The sequence below is a fragment of the Carassius auratus genome, chromosome 1, assembly GCF_003368295.1.
Source record: "Carassius auratus strain Wakin chromosome 1, ASM336829v1, whole genome shotgun sequence".
In the NCBI taxonomy this organism is placed as follows: Eukaryota; Metazoa; Chordata; class Actinopteri; order Cypriniformes; family Cyprinidae; genus Carassius; species Carassius auratus.
The window spans coordinates 24,255,793-24,268,809 of NC_039243.1; the positions used below are offsets into that span (position 1 = coordinate 24,255,793).

General features: G+C 37.7%; 1 protein-coding gene across 6 annotated transcripts; it reads right to left on the reverse strand.

Annotated features, from left to right (window-relative positions):
* Window positions 1–874: 874 nt before the first annotated feature.
* LOC113105248 (uncharacterized) lies at window positions 875–7,461 on the reverse strand. 6 transcript variants are annotated; one of them, XM_026266323.1, is made up of 17 exons: window positions 6,646–7,461; window positions 6,369–6,451; window positions 6,112–6,247; window positions 5,704–5,775; window positions 5,168–5,548; window positions 4,969–5,070; window positions 4,666–4,898; window positions 4,399–4,577; window positions 3,860–3,950; window positions 3,429–3,776; window positions 3,180–3,297; window positions 2,928–3,019; window positions 2,735–2,852; window positions 2,346–2,450; window positions 2,056–2,256; window positions 1,743–1,916; window positions 875–1,357 (listed from the first exon to the last, which is right to left on the reverse strand). In XM_026266323.1, exons 2-17 carry the CDS (start codon window positions 6,438–6,440, stop codon window positions 1,140–1,142), a joined length of 2,640 nt encoding a protein of 879 aa, XP_026122108.1. In that variant the 5' UTR covers window positions 6,441–6,451; window positions 6,646–7,461; the 3' UTR covers window positions 875–1,139. The 6 variants fall into 6 exon arrangements, with proteins under 6 accessions (XP_026122108.1, XP_026122102.1, XP_026122113.1 ...); XM_026266317.1 differs by having other exon boundaries at window positions 6,369–6,483; XM_026266328.1 differs by having other exon boundaries at window positions 6,369–6,461; window positions 6,646–6,716.
* Between the last annotated feature and the right edge of the window lie 5,556 nt (window positions 7,462–13,017).

Consider the following 13,017-nt stretch of genomic DNA (forward strand, 5'->3'; position numbering starts at 1 on the left):
ATTGATGCAGTATGTGGTCTGACATTGTCATGTTGGAAAATTCAAGGTCTTCCCTAAAAGAGATGTTGTTCTAGAACTTGGATATACCTTTCAGCATTGATGGTGTCTTTCCAGATGTGTGAGCTGCCCATGCCACACGCACTCATGAAACCCCATACCATCAGAGATGCAGGCTTCTGAACTGAGCACTGATAACAACTTGGGTTGTCCTTGTCCTCTTTAGTCCGGATGACATGACATCCCAGTCTTACAAAAATAACTTTATATTTTGATTCATCTAACCACAGAAGTTTTCCACTTTGCCACAGTCCATTTTAAATTAGCCTTGGCCCAGAGAAAACACCTGTGCTTAAATATGGCTTCTTTTTTGACCTATAGAGTTTTAGCCAGCACCAGTGAATGGCACGGTGGATTGTGTTCACCGACAATGTTTTCTGAGAGACACTGCCACTCTGAGAGGCTCTTTTTATACCCAATCATGTTGCCAATTGACTTAATAAATTGGTCCTCCAGCTAACTTTTCTGGCCTCTTATTGCTACCGGTACCAACTTTTTTGGAAATCCAATGAAATCCAAAATGAGCCAATATTTGGCATGACATTTTAAAATGTCTCATTTTCAACATTTGATATGTTATCTATATTCTATTATGAATAAAATATAAGTTTATGAGATTTGTAAATTATTCCATTCCTTTTTTACTCACAACTTACTTTTTATGGAATAGGGTTTGTAGTTGCTATAATATCCATAAAGTAGTCTTGGAGGTTTCAACAACTAACTGTCAGACTATGAGAGACTGTGTGAGAATGTGGTGCAGCAGGAACAATAAAGCCTAGCATACAAAGCAGATAAAGAATAACAGCAGAAAGATCACTATACGTCAGCTTTTATTTATAGAGTTAGTACCAAGTACATTCATTTGATCAGTTACAGGGCTGGTGGGTGGGGACTCTTCATCTGACACAGAAATAATTTTGCTAGTTTATTCATCACAATAAAGGCAATGGTATTTATGTAAATTAAATAAGGGAGACTATCTATTGAAAAAGGGTATGTCCAAAACCACACCCTCCAAACAAAAACAACAAAAAAAACCGGCAAGCAAATGCAAAAACACATGTCAATTCACAAATTAGTTAGACATCTTCCAAATCACTGTACTCTGAGCTCTCGTGTTCAAGTCCTTTATTCTCATCCGGTATCTCTGGTATCTCCTCAGACCAGTCTTCAGGGAATAGAGGTCCTAAAGCCAAGCTGTATCTTGAGGAAACGACTTTAATCTTCTCCTCCACATCAGCAAGCCTTTCCTGTAGAAGACACTGTAGCCCACAATGCCCCTCGTCAGTTAAACTGCCTAGGAGGAAATATAAAATGAAAAAGGCACACATTAATTCTTACCTGTTTAGACCCTTAACTTGACCCAGTTAAGATAGCCAACATACATTTCCATATCTGAACAGCATTGTAACATTCAATTCAGTTAACTTTATTTATCCCCGTAGGGCAATTCAATTTTAGCCTACCAGTCATATCAACAAGACAACACTTAATCAAGCATTCAGAAACACTGTCAATGACATCATATTGCATTTGGGCACCAAAACAAAAAATACACAGGCCACAATACATAGACTAAGCAGCAACCAAAGTTCAAGTAGATAAATAAATAGATAAATAATAAGAATAAGTAATAAATAAATAATAAAAACGGCACTTCAGTGTTAACCCCATGTTCTTACCACGGTTTCCTCCAGACATTTCTGCAATCAGCTTCCTAATGCCATCAGCCAGCCCTCTGAGGTAGGTGCAGTGCTGTCTCATCTCCCTAAGAATTAGGATCTTCTCTTCTTGCAGCCGCATCTTTGACATGTATGCATCGAAAATCTTCTTCTTAGTGAGGATGTTTGTGGATTCTAAAGTCATACAAATGAGCCAGTCAACAGGATTGACCTGTAAGCTGCAATATAGTTGTATAGCATACATGCCCATTAAGCTGCGTCAACATCTGTTTGCTCAATGTAATCCCTCTCCCTCACAGAAGTTGTTCCATACCAGTGCTGTGAACCTCCCATGGCCATATTAGACTGTCCTCCCCACTGCCATGGCCCACCATAGAGAGTCGGCTCTCCACCATCTGCTCATTTATGCCCTCCTTCTCTGGCACCTGCTCATTGTATCGTTTGATTGCTTCAAAGAGTTTCCTTTTCTCTTCCCCCAGTTTCCGTCGCCGCATTTGTCGAATCTTGTTGCTGTCTATAATTTCCAAACACATGACAGAAACATAAAATCTAGACAAGAGATTCACAAGTCTTGTAAATAAAATAGATAATTCAACAACATACCTGTCTGATTATAAAGGCTTGCTTTTTTTTGATAGACACCCATACATATGTGCTCTATCGACCGCTGAAGGATATGTTGGTCATCCTGTCTGACATCTATAGAATCTTGGGAGGAGACAAAAGCATGAATAAATAACCACTTTGGAAAGGTCAATTTACATTTCTGATAAAATCTACCTGACAGTGCATCAATGGCACTATATCCATTAGCACTATGCTGTATGTGCAGTTTGCAACAGTGGCTAAAACACCTTAAATATGATATTCATTTAGGAACGTAATGTGTTACAAAATAAAGTAATGTAATTACAGTAACACGTCCTCAACACTGTCGAGCACACTATGCTGTAACTGTAAACAGCCTATTATTTATAACGTCAATACTGTACCATCAGTGGCCCACTGTCTGACGTCATGTACCCACTGCTGGACCATGTTCTCAGGACACCCAAGTTCACGGCTCAAGTTCTCCAGCCTCTGGGACTCAGCCTCAGCCTTTCGGACGGTCTTCAATAAAAATGCAAACAAACAATTGCCTTTGCCATCTTGGACCAGATTAATTCTGTGTAATATGGTCAATACCTTGACATATCTGTTGGACAATGCAAGATGAAGGCCATCATGCTTGCGTCTATTCCACCCAATTGCATGTACAGTCAGCATGTCATTGCGAGCTTTTAGAAAACATATTCAAATGTTACTGGACGGCCTATTCAAATTTAATTAAAATAAAGGTTTCGCTTCTGTATTTTTGTATAAAGAATGAAAGACTAATGAAAGAATAGCTGAAAGAACAAAACATTTGTATTAATGTAATAAAGGAGAATCACATACCAGATTTGGTCATGTACTTCGTTGTGAGAGCACAACGAGAGAGGAAACTGTTCACCATTTCCACCTCTTCCCCTGCAGTTGCGCCAGCACCCTCCTGATTCCTACCACTCCAGACAATCTAACAAATGTGTGAAAAAGTTATTGGTTAGGGATGCACCAATCTCAGTTTTGCAAAGACATAAATTGTGCATTCCCATTATCAATAATTAAATTAAATAAAAATAGTAAATAGTATAATAAAGACAATACCTCACACTTAGTTGACTGGGCCTTGGCGTGCATGACTGACAGAAATGGTCTCATTTGAAGAAGAGGGCTCAGTTCAGGCATAGAGACTGACATCTTCTGAAGATAGGGCCAGTACTTGCATGAGATGTCAGTGCAGTAGAAATGTATGTTTGTGGCTGCCTGAAGCTCCTTCTGCAGGAATAGGGGATACGCAAAGATCTCCCCCCTGTACATGTTGAGACCCTTTAATATCACCCCATGCCTGCAAACAGCTACCTCAAGACCCTCTTCATCAAGTTTGCTAGCTCTTCTGGCAGTCTCCCTGGCAGCAGACCACTGAGTAGCACCACAAGTGCCTTTTCCTGGAGTCTGCATGAAAAAAAATTATAGATATATTAGATGGCAAAAATACTGCATTTACAGAGCAGGGCTACAAATTCTGAATTACTAACACTTTTCGCTTTACTCCTGATTTCTTCAACGAAAGAGGATACGTCCACATCTTTGGCAATGAAGATGCCCTCAAAGTATGGTTCCTCTGACCTCAATGAAAGCAGAAAAAAGGCATATTCAGTGGCAGAAACCATTTGTTCAGTAGGTTTTAAAAGTTGTAAAACAACTTAAGCAAGGCGCACAGCTGCAAAATACAAAATTATCACCACATGGTTCTTCGTACTGGATTTTAAAGTGTGGCAAATTTATATTTATATCTGGTATCAAATGTGTCATGTTGTTGTAGTGTGGTGATGTATGACAATTCTATAAAATGGTGCAGAGTAATGGCCAATGACAGCAAAAGAGGAAACCAGGGAGGAAGCAGAAACAAGTACAGCAGATCATGGAACTTTGAATAATTATCTCATTAGAAATAGAAGCGTCTGTGTTGTGATAACATGAGCTACTATGATGTAGTGCCCCTGTCACAGAGTGATGTTGTGCAGTGTATACTGTACAGCAAAGCCATGTAGTGTGGCATCTTGCCTTGCATTACCCTTTAGAGTGTTGAAACCTGTACAGTTTTCTGTTGCCGTCTGCAGAAACCGCAAGCATGTTGGGTGTACATGCTGGGCAGGTGAAGTGCTCCACATTTGCCATTTTCTCACATAAAAACTGGCAGAAAGTGTATTCCACAAAGCTCCTTTGAAATGCATCTCCATGTATTTTACCGCTCTGTAAATGTGCAAAAAGTTAAGAGAAAAGTAAAATGAAATAGCCAATGGTCTCTAATTAAGGAAATCTTCATCCACACAGAACATACCCTTCCAAACTGCTCTGTCCTCTGCTCTAACAACCGCAAAAAGCCTTGTCTTGACAAACCCGGAGCAACGGTTTTCATCTCCTCAAATGTGCTGAATACATCCACTGAAAACAATGTTTCAGAATTTACAGATGCTGGCCAATACCCACTTCTTATGAGGTCGCTTCTGTCAGGTGTCCATTGTGATAGACACACTCTGCACGCCAAATTGGGCAAGTACAAGTCATAACGACCTAAAAAGAATCAAACGTATGAATATCTTGTGACCCTTAACTGCAAAACCAAAAAATAAAGCCTACCTACCATTTATGCAAACCAAAATAGTTACTCTTCCAGCAGATTCTGTGATGTTTGTTGGGTCACAGGTGCACAGTCGGTCAGGTCTCACTGTAGGCAACAGCCGAACTAAAAAGAAATTGCAGAAATTTTGAAAAGAGCTTAAAGGATTGTCTGATTGAGAAATGTAAATACTACAACACACACACACTAATCAGAGCAGTACCTTGATTTTTTAATGTACATCTGCCATTTTCTTTCACACAGCACACCGTTGGCGGAATGGGCCGGTAAAATCCATCAATGCACGACTCCCTGTTATGGAGTACCAGTTTTTTGTGGCAAATTATATCACACTCCATACACAGCCACTCTTCAGGCATGCAGTCTCTGCAACGAATAATGGCAGGAGATGAGCACTGACTGCATTTATTTTCCTTGACCACCCTGGAGAACAACAAGCAGTCCAGGTGGTAGGGCCTTGCTTTCTGCCACTCATCTTGGGCTGCAGACTGTCGCAAGCTCCATGATGATGATGTTGAAGGAGGACCATCTGAAGCTTCAACAGTTGTTGCCAGAATCTCCTGCAGTTTCTGCATCTCACTGTCTGAAAGAGGGACATGAAAAAAAGCTCCTTATGGATTCTACAAAGACCCCATTGTGGTTCTGGAAAGATTAAACTACTTGGCTACAATATAGTGAAGTAACAATAATTTTACACGGTTCATTTGATTAAAAAATGTCAATATGGAGTCATCCTACCAAGTAAGTGTTGAGACATGTTTTGTTCTGTCACCATGGATACCTCCTCAGCTGGGTCACAAGGATTCAGGACTGAAAGATATTGGGGTAAAGTCTCCCTTAAATACTTTTGCAGTTTGGTGCATGTAAGTAAATCAGACATAACACTCTACCAGAAAGAAAAAGAACTACCGTACTGTAATGTTACTGCATCACTCCTTGATGCAATGGTCAGACTAAATTTGTTTGGAAACATTACTTGCAAGGGGGCATAGGCATCCTGGAATGTGTGGGGAATGTAACAATCAAAAGCAGTGAAGTTATAGGCTATATTTACAGGTGATTTAACCAGAGAAGACATAGACCAACCTAGCCTGGCTCCACACACACCTATTCAGAATATACAGTAGGATACAGATGACGACCAACCTGTAGCTGAAGAACGCATACGCGTTTTTCCGCTTCTGCTCTTTCTTTTCAGCAGTGGACGACCTTCACAGTCTCTCTCAATCCACTGAAATTTACTCTCCCGGTTATGGGGTGCACTTTTCTCATCTTGTTTTTCCTTGCACCAGAGAAAATCAACATTACATGTAAACACATCAGCAGTGGGTTTTCTCCCATTTTTACTCACTGTATGAATCCCATTCATTTGCAAATTGAGCTGTATAACTAAAGATACTCACTTTCATTTGAGCCAAAAGCAGGTCTGCATGGAACATAGCATCCTCTGCTGCACCAATGTCCTGCTCAGCCATCTTAATTGCAACTAAAGACAACTAAATTGCTGACGTTAAAAGTCTATTGGAAAATTAAGACATTTACTGAGTGACCAAAGAACACCATAAAAATATTAAATAAGTTATTTAATATATTAATATCGCAAATGACAATAGACCTTATATAATTACATTTTAGTATATATTGTTGTCAACGCCTCTTATATTAATACGCCTCTCTTACCTGCTTAATGAAGTCCGAAGAGGAGGAAGTCCTCTTGTTCTGCCTTTATTTGGCGATACGCAATCTCGCATCGATTTTGCGCATTACCGACTCCTACTTGTAAGGAGAATGTCTAACGTTAGTTGCAAGCGGATCATTAACGTGCATTAACGGATATTTTCCCCGAATTTCCACAGCTGAAAAAAAACATGCAAATTTCACGTTATTTCAGTGTTTTGTTTTCTTTAAATTAAACTTTAGCAAATTACGGTGACGTCACGTCACGTGATGCGTTCGGGTATTTTTTTTTCTGTCGTGTAGTTCTCACGTTTGGCAAGGGTATCCACTATTAATGTATTCTACCATACACAGCAAAAAATATATTTTGCTGGTTATGGTTAACATGGTTTAACGTCGATATAACACATTGTTTAGCTTTCACCTAAACGAGGAGCTGGGGGAAGCAAGAAAAATAGACGTTTTACTCATTACTTCAATAAAAATGTGACATTGAGACGTTTTTTCGGCATGGAACAAGGCAAATGAATGCTTTTCACCTTGAAAATATTGTTTATACATATTAAATAATTAAATAGAAAATTTCTCAGTGGTCTTCAATACAACAGAATGCCATTTTTCTCGATTTAATGAAAACTAAAATAGATCGTTATGGCAGAGCTTACAGCAATGGCGAGTAAAATAAGTGAACATCCGGGTATTTCTCCACGGGAACGTGTTAACGCAAACGTGTAAGATTCACGTCTGAGGTTGTTAAACTGTGACATCTACACGTTTTCCAAAGTGGACCAACGTGATTATTTCACGTCTTGTCGTGATACCGGGTTGCAACCTAACAGTCTAATGATAAAAAACAGACAGCACACATGTGTGAAGATTGATGTGCCCCTTACAGGTCTCTGGTTTTAAAATGTGGATGATGACAGTAATTTATGCGACTAATAAATGCATTGGGCAAAACATCATAAAAAAAGAGGCAAATGTTGAAATGTATGCATCAATAAGACATTACTGATCATTTGGCCACAAACTATTCCTATTAAATCATATATATTTATATCCAAAGTAATCCACTCAAGGAGGAGGTATTTGCTTTTTGTTGTTGTTGTTTTAAAGAACCAGACTCGACTAATACAAATTGGGAGTCAAACATTTCATTCTGAGATGAAAATTAAAACTTCTGTAATTATTTACTCCCGTCTGTGGTTACAAATCCATCTGAAGCCAGTTGAACACAAAAGTACACATAAAAAAAAAAAAAAATAAGTAAAAAACTGTTTATGCACATCACCTGTTTTCAGTTTACATCATGTAAGTAATTCAAGGATAAACTTCCCCATCCCCAATATTCCCGTTATCAACTTTTTTTTTTTTTTTTACAATTTTAAGGCATTTTGACTAGGGAAATTTTGAAATGTTCACTAAAGCAATATGCTTTCACAATATCAATCCACATAAGGCAAAAACTGTCTAAAGTAGAACTGTCTTACATAAATAATGTATTTAAAACTGAACAAAGAAAAACTCCTGTTCTTCCTTTTACCCTTACAGACTCCCATTCAGTGATAAAAATTACCCTTGAGCAAATGATCATTGTGGAGCACAGAGCGAAATTGTGATGCAGAGCTATGAAGAATCAAACACAGAATGTAAGCATTTTAGACATACCTTTTACAAGCTTTCTCTATATATATATAGTACAGACGAAAAATTTGGATACACCTTCTCATTCGAAGAGTTTTCTTTATTTAAATGACTATGAAAATTGTAAAATCACACTGAAGGCATCAAGGGCTATTTGACCAAGAAGGAGGGTGCTGCGCCAGATGACCTGGCCTCCACAGTCACCGGACCTGAACCCAATCAAGATGGTTTAGGGGTGAGCTGGACCGCAGACAGAAGGCAAAAGTGCCAACAAGTGCTAAGCATCTCTCGGGGAACTCCTTCAAGACCGTTGGAAGACCATTTCAGGTGACTACCTCTTGAAGCTCATCAAGAGAATGCCAAGAGTGTGCAAAGCAGTAATCAAAGCAAAAGGTGCTGGCTACTTTGAAGAACCTAAAATATGACATATTTTCAGTTGTTTCACACATTTTTGTTATGTATATAATTCCATATATAATTCCACATGAGTTAATTCATAGTTTTGATGCCTTCAGTGTGACTCTACAATTTTCATAGTCATGAAAATAAAGAACTCTTTGAATGAGAAGGAGTGTCCAAACTTTTGGTCTGTACTGTGTGTTTGTGTGTGTATATATATATATGTATCATTAAACATAAAAAAACATAAATTAATAGAACATAAACTGTTTTCCTTTCTTTCATTTTTCCCACCTTTTTGACAGAAAAGAATATAACACACACACACACACACACACACACAAATGCAAGACCAGGATTCAAAACTTACAGTGACCTCTCAGTGGAGTTTTGCTTGATTGCTCACAAGTAAAAATGTTATGCTGTTTTGAATCTGAATCATGTTCAAAGAAAATCTGCTGCACCGCAGTTTCTGTCCCTTTAGAGATGTGCAATATATTTTGTATACTCCTGGCAAGTCCACAGAAGCAACGCAGCCTAATCTTAAATATTCCAGCTTGCCGTAGCTTGCGCTTTACTTAACCGTCAGCCTTCATAACGGTTTCCATACATCAAAAGTGCCCATTGGACATGTTTACTTACGCAGTTTATGCTAATTTAATCTTCATTCCACTGAAATTCAAAACCATAGCCCCATCTATAACCTTAAAAAAAAAATACAATAACAGTTTATGGCTTGAATCAGCTGGAAAAGCCACCCCTGCTACAGAAAACAAACCATCAAATGCTACCATAGCTATAATGACCTTGTGCACTTGTGCATAATTTTGTTTACAATATACTGTGCTATGTAGACAGGCCTTATCTGCTCCTCTGATGACGGTATCTGCTGTTTTGAATCCAAGTTACAGACATTTTAATCTAAATTGGGTCAATTCTTGTGTTTCTCAAGCTAGCATTTGGAACAGCTAGGGAGCTGGTTGATCAAAAATAGATAGTCAAGTGAAGATCTGATAGGGTCACTGTAGACAGATGGCGAGATGCATTGATTTAGATATTATTTATTCAATTTCTTTAACATGCCGACTGTTGCTCGAGGCGTTAGCATTGCAATATGCAAACTCTGAGTGAGTTTGATGCTGAGCTTGTGGGCGCCAGAGTTTAGCTGTGTGTGTTTGTTTGCATACAGAAGCAGTCGGACGTTTTGCGTGCTGTTTGTCTCTCACTTCGGATGTCCCTGCAATTCATCAGCCTCTCACATCTGCTCACTGTCACCTAGTCATTCATCACAAAAACATACACGCACAGGCTCACAAAAGCCCTCGATCAAAATGCTCTTACAAACAATTGCATTGCATCTTACATACATTCATTGCAGAGCTTACAGTTTTTTTCAGTTACATTCGAAGCCATTTGAATTTCTCTAGCACTCCAACACAAAGCATAAGCAAGAACAGAATACAGTAACCACAAAACACAAGTGGATGACTAAGTATGCAAGTCACATACTTGAGATGAAGTTAAGTTTTATATGCTAATTACTCCATATTCCTCCAGTAAAAGTATATTTCACTTCTGTAAAACTACAAAAATACATGCTCCATCATACATTCTTAACATTATGAAACCGCAACTAGTCCTTAACATTTCACACAAAGAGTGTAAATAGCTTTCAAATCCATACAGAAAACATGATAGTGCTGAACAGAAGTACTCTTTGTCTATCATTGATTCTTCTTATCTACTACCATGATTTAATGAGATGGATGTTTTAAGACTAAGCCCCCCACTCCTTACCACCTTTTTTAATTGGATTAGCTAATAGATATAGATGAATGGCAATTATCATGGGTCTCAAGCATCATGAGTAACCAGGTTAAAAAACAAATGGGGTCGAACAGAGGTTGCATGCATACCTCTCAGTGGATATGAACTCAAGCACCGCTGCATGCAGCGCAACCCTCTGCCCAATATAAAATATGAGTCACTGAATGTTGCCCCATACACAAAGCGATTTGATGTTTATCTTGCCTGGCCTTCGGATGCAGTTGACATGGGGTATCTGTGCTCTGAATGTACAATGGTGGAATAGTTTGTTATCTGAATGATAATAGATGGTCACCTTGGACTGGAGGAAATGCTCATTGTTTTGCAGATTTGTAAAGACACTGAGATCATTACATTTTTGAATGTCAGTAATTTTGTCAACTAAAGATAAAATATAAAATATAAATATTAGATGAAAATGTTTAAATAATATGTTGCCTGAATTAAGTTTAAAATGACTGCAATTGAAACTAATAGCTGGAAGCTATACTAGAAATATACTGTATCCCCCCCAAAAAAAATAAAAAAAATAAATGAAATAAAAATTACAAAAGACCACATAAATTAGAGTCCGATTAAAATGATAACATAAAAACTAATTAAAATCATGAAACAATAAAAGTACGGAAGTATATAAATAAAGCAAAAATAAAACTGCCCAACGTAGACGCAACACATAATACTGTCTCTGTCTTAAATTCAGTATGCTTCACCTTCACCGAGAATCAATACAATGCTGGCATCAAGAAATGGAGCAAACAGATTTGCCCTTTAAATCTGAAGTCTACGAATGAGGAAGACGCTGTGTGAGCTGATAAGTTATTTATGAATGCTTTGAGATCCTGCTATAATTATTATCAAACCACGGATCACTTCAAATTAAAGTGAGACTACTGATCACAAACCACTTTTGTCATTTCTCTCCAAAAGATTACGATTTGAATTGTTCCAGACAAAGTTGATCTTTGAACAAAGCATATTTGTACTTGAGAGATAAAGAGCATGTGTTCATTTACATTTTGAGATTTTTATCAAAGCCTACCTCCATTGTGTAACATTATTAAGAGTGTTAAATCATCTATTAAGTTATAATGAGGTGTGAACTGAGCTTATTTTCTAAGGGGTTGACTCCCAGTGGGACTACCTTGTAGCTCAATGATAGGCAGGTGAGGTGAGTGACAGCTTGACTGTCTTAATTAGTGTACAGGTGCGGGCAGGCATAGGTGCACCTGTCTCACCCTGCTGAAACAGACATCATAGCTAAGACTTCAGATCTCATCTGACATCCTGTAAAGGCATGAGGTGTTATGAAAATAAACAACAGTAGCACAATTTGGTATAAACATAACATATTAGCTTCTCTTTCAATTCTTGTTCATGACTATATTTACCAGGTAAAAAAAAATAAAAAAAGACCTTTCTGTAATCTCTAACAAACTATTATGGAGATAATATGGTGAGCTTCTCAGATAACTCCTCTATAAAAAGCCCCTGAAAATGAATGTAAATTATACTTAAGTGAAGTTAATGGCACTGTGAAAATCTTTTACCCAATTAAAGTATCTAGTAAGAAAAGTACTTTTTATCCTTATTATGGACTTAATGAATAAGATAATCTGTTCGTATAACTTTTTAATTCATTATTTTATTTTATTTTATGAAATACACATTATTTGGGACACGTTTGTCTTTAATTTTAATGCTCTGAAAAATGAAGTTTTAGGCCCTGGTGACTTACAAAACTGCTTGGTAATTTGGAAGGCTAAATTAAAAAGTGAGGCATAAAACAATAATAATAACTTTAACAAGAAAGTCATTTTTGCCTTGATACCAAATACTTCCAATTGTATGGTTCTTAAGTAAAATTAAAATTCCCTAATATTACTTCGCTCGGTAATGATGAACAATTACTCAAGATTTTACACAACTGATCTCATTTTAAGAAGAGTTTTCAACACTGTCTCAACTCTACACTATTTGCCAGTTTACTGAAATCCATGATCCAAAAAGGTTTACATTTTCTAAATACTAAATTATCTTACCAATGATATCCACATTCATGTCACCAAATGTTTATACGTGAGTAAAATCTGACAACCAAACCACTATTAAATCTGCCAAGTTTCAAAAGAGAAACCTCTGAACAACAATACTTTTCTTTTACAGTTGTGAAAAAGATTTAAGTGATGCCAGAATTCTCTCTTTTTTATATTTGTCTATGACACACATTTTGAGATTGTTGCCTTGCTGGGGCCGCTTGTTTACTTGAGTGCCACATTTATCTTTGCTCAGATTTTTTTTCTCTGTATGTGATCATTTCTGCTTGTGTAGTTATGCTCCATATGGGATGCCCGATTGGTGCTTTCTTTGTTCAAGCTCACAATTGAACAGCAGTAATCTGACTACAGGCATCTGTTAAAGCCACCACTTACTGTCCCTACTCACCTGCTGCTGCTGCTGCTGCTGCTGAAGATGTGTGTGTACAACTCTGTGTGTGTGTGTGTT

Bases quoted from the DNA above. Each gene is read 5' to 3' on its own strand.
- LOC113105248 (XM_026266315.1), bottom strand. From the start codon at position 6,334: ATGAATGGGATTCATACAGTGAGTAAAAATGGGAGAAAACCCACTGCT. The intron at 4,578-4,665 runs GTATGTTCTGTG...GCACATTTACAG, and splicing joins GGACAGAGCAGTTTGGAAGG to AGCGGTAAAATACATGGAGA. The intron at 1,358-1,742 runs GTAAGAACATGG...ATTTCCTCCTAG, and splicing joins AATGTCTGGAGGAAACCGTG to GCAGTTTAACTGACGAGGGG.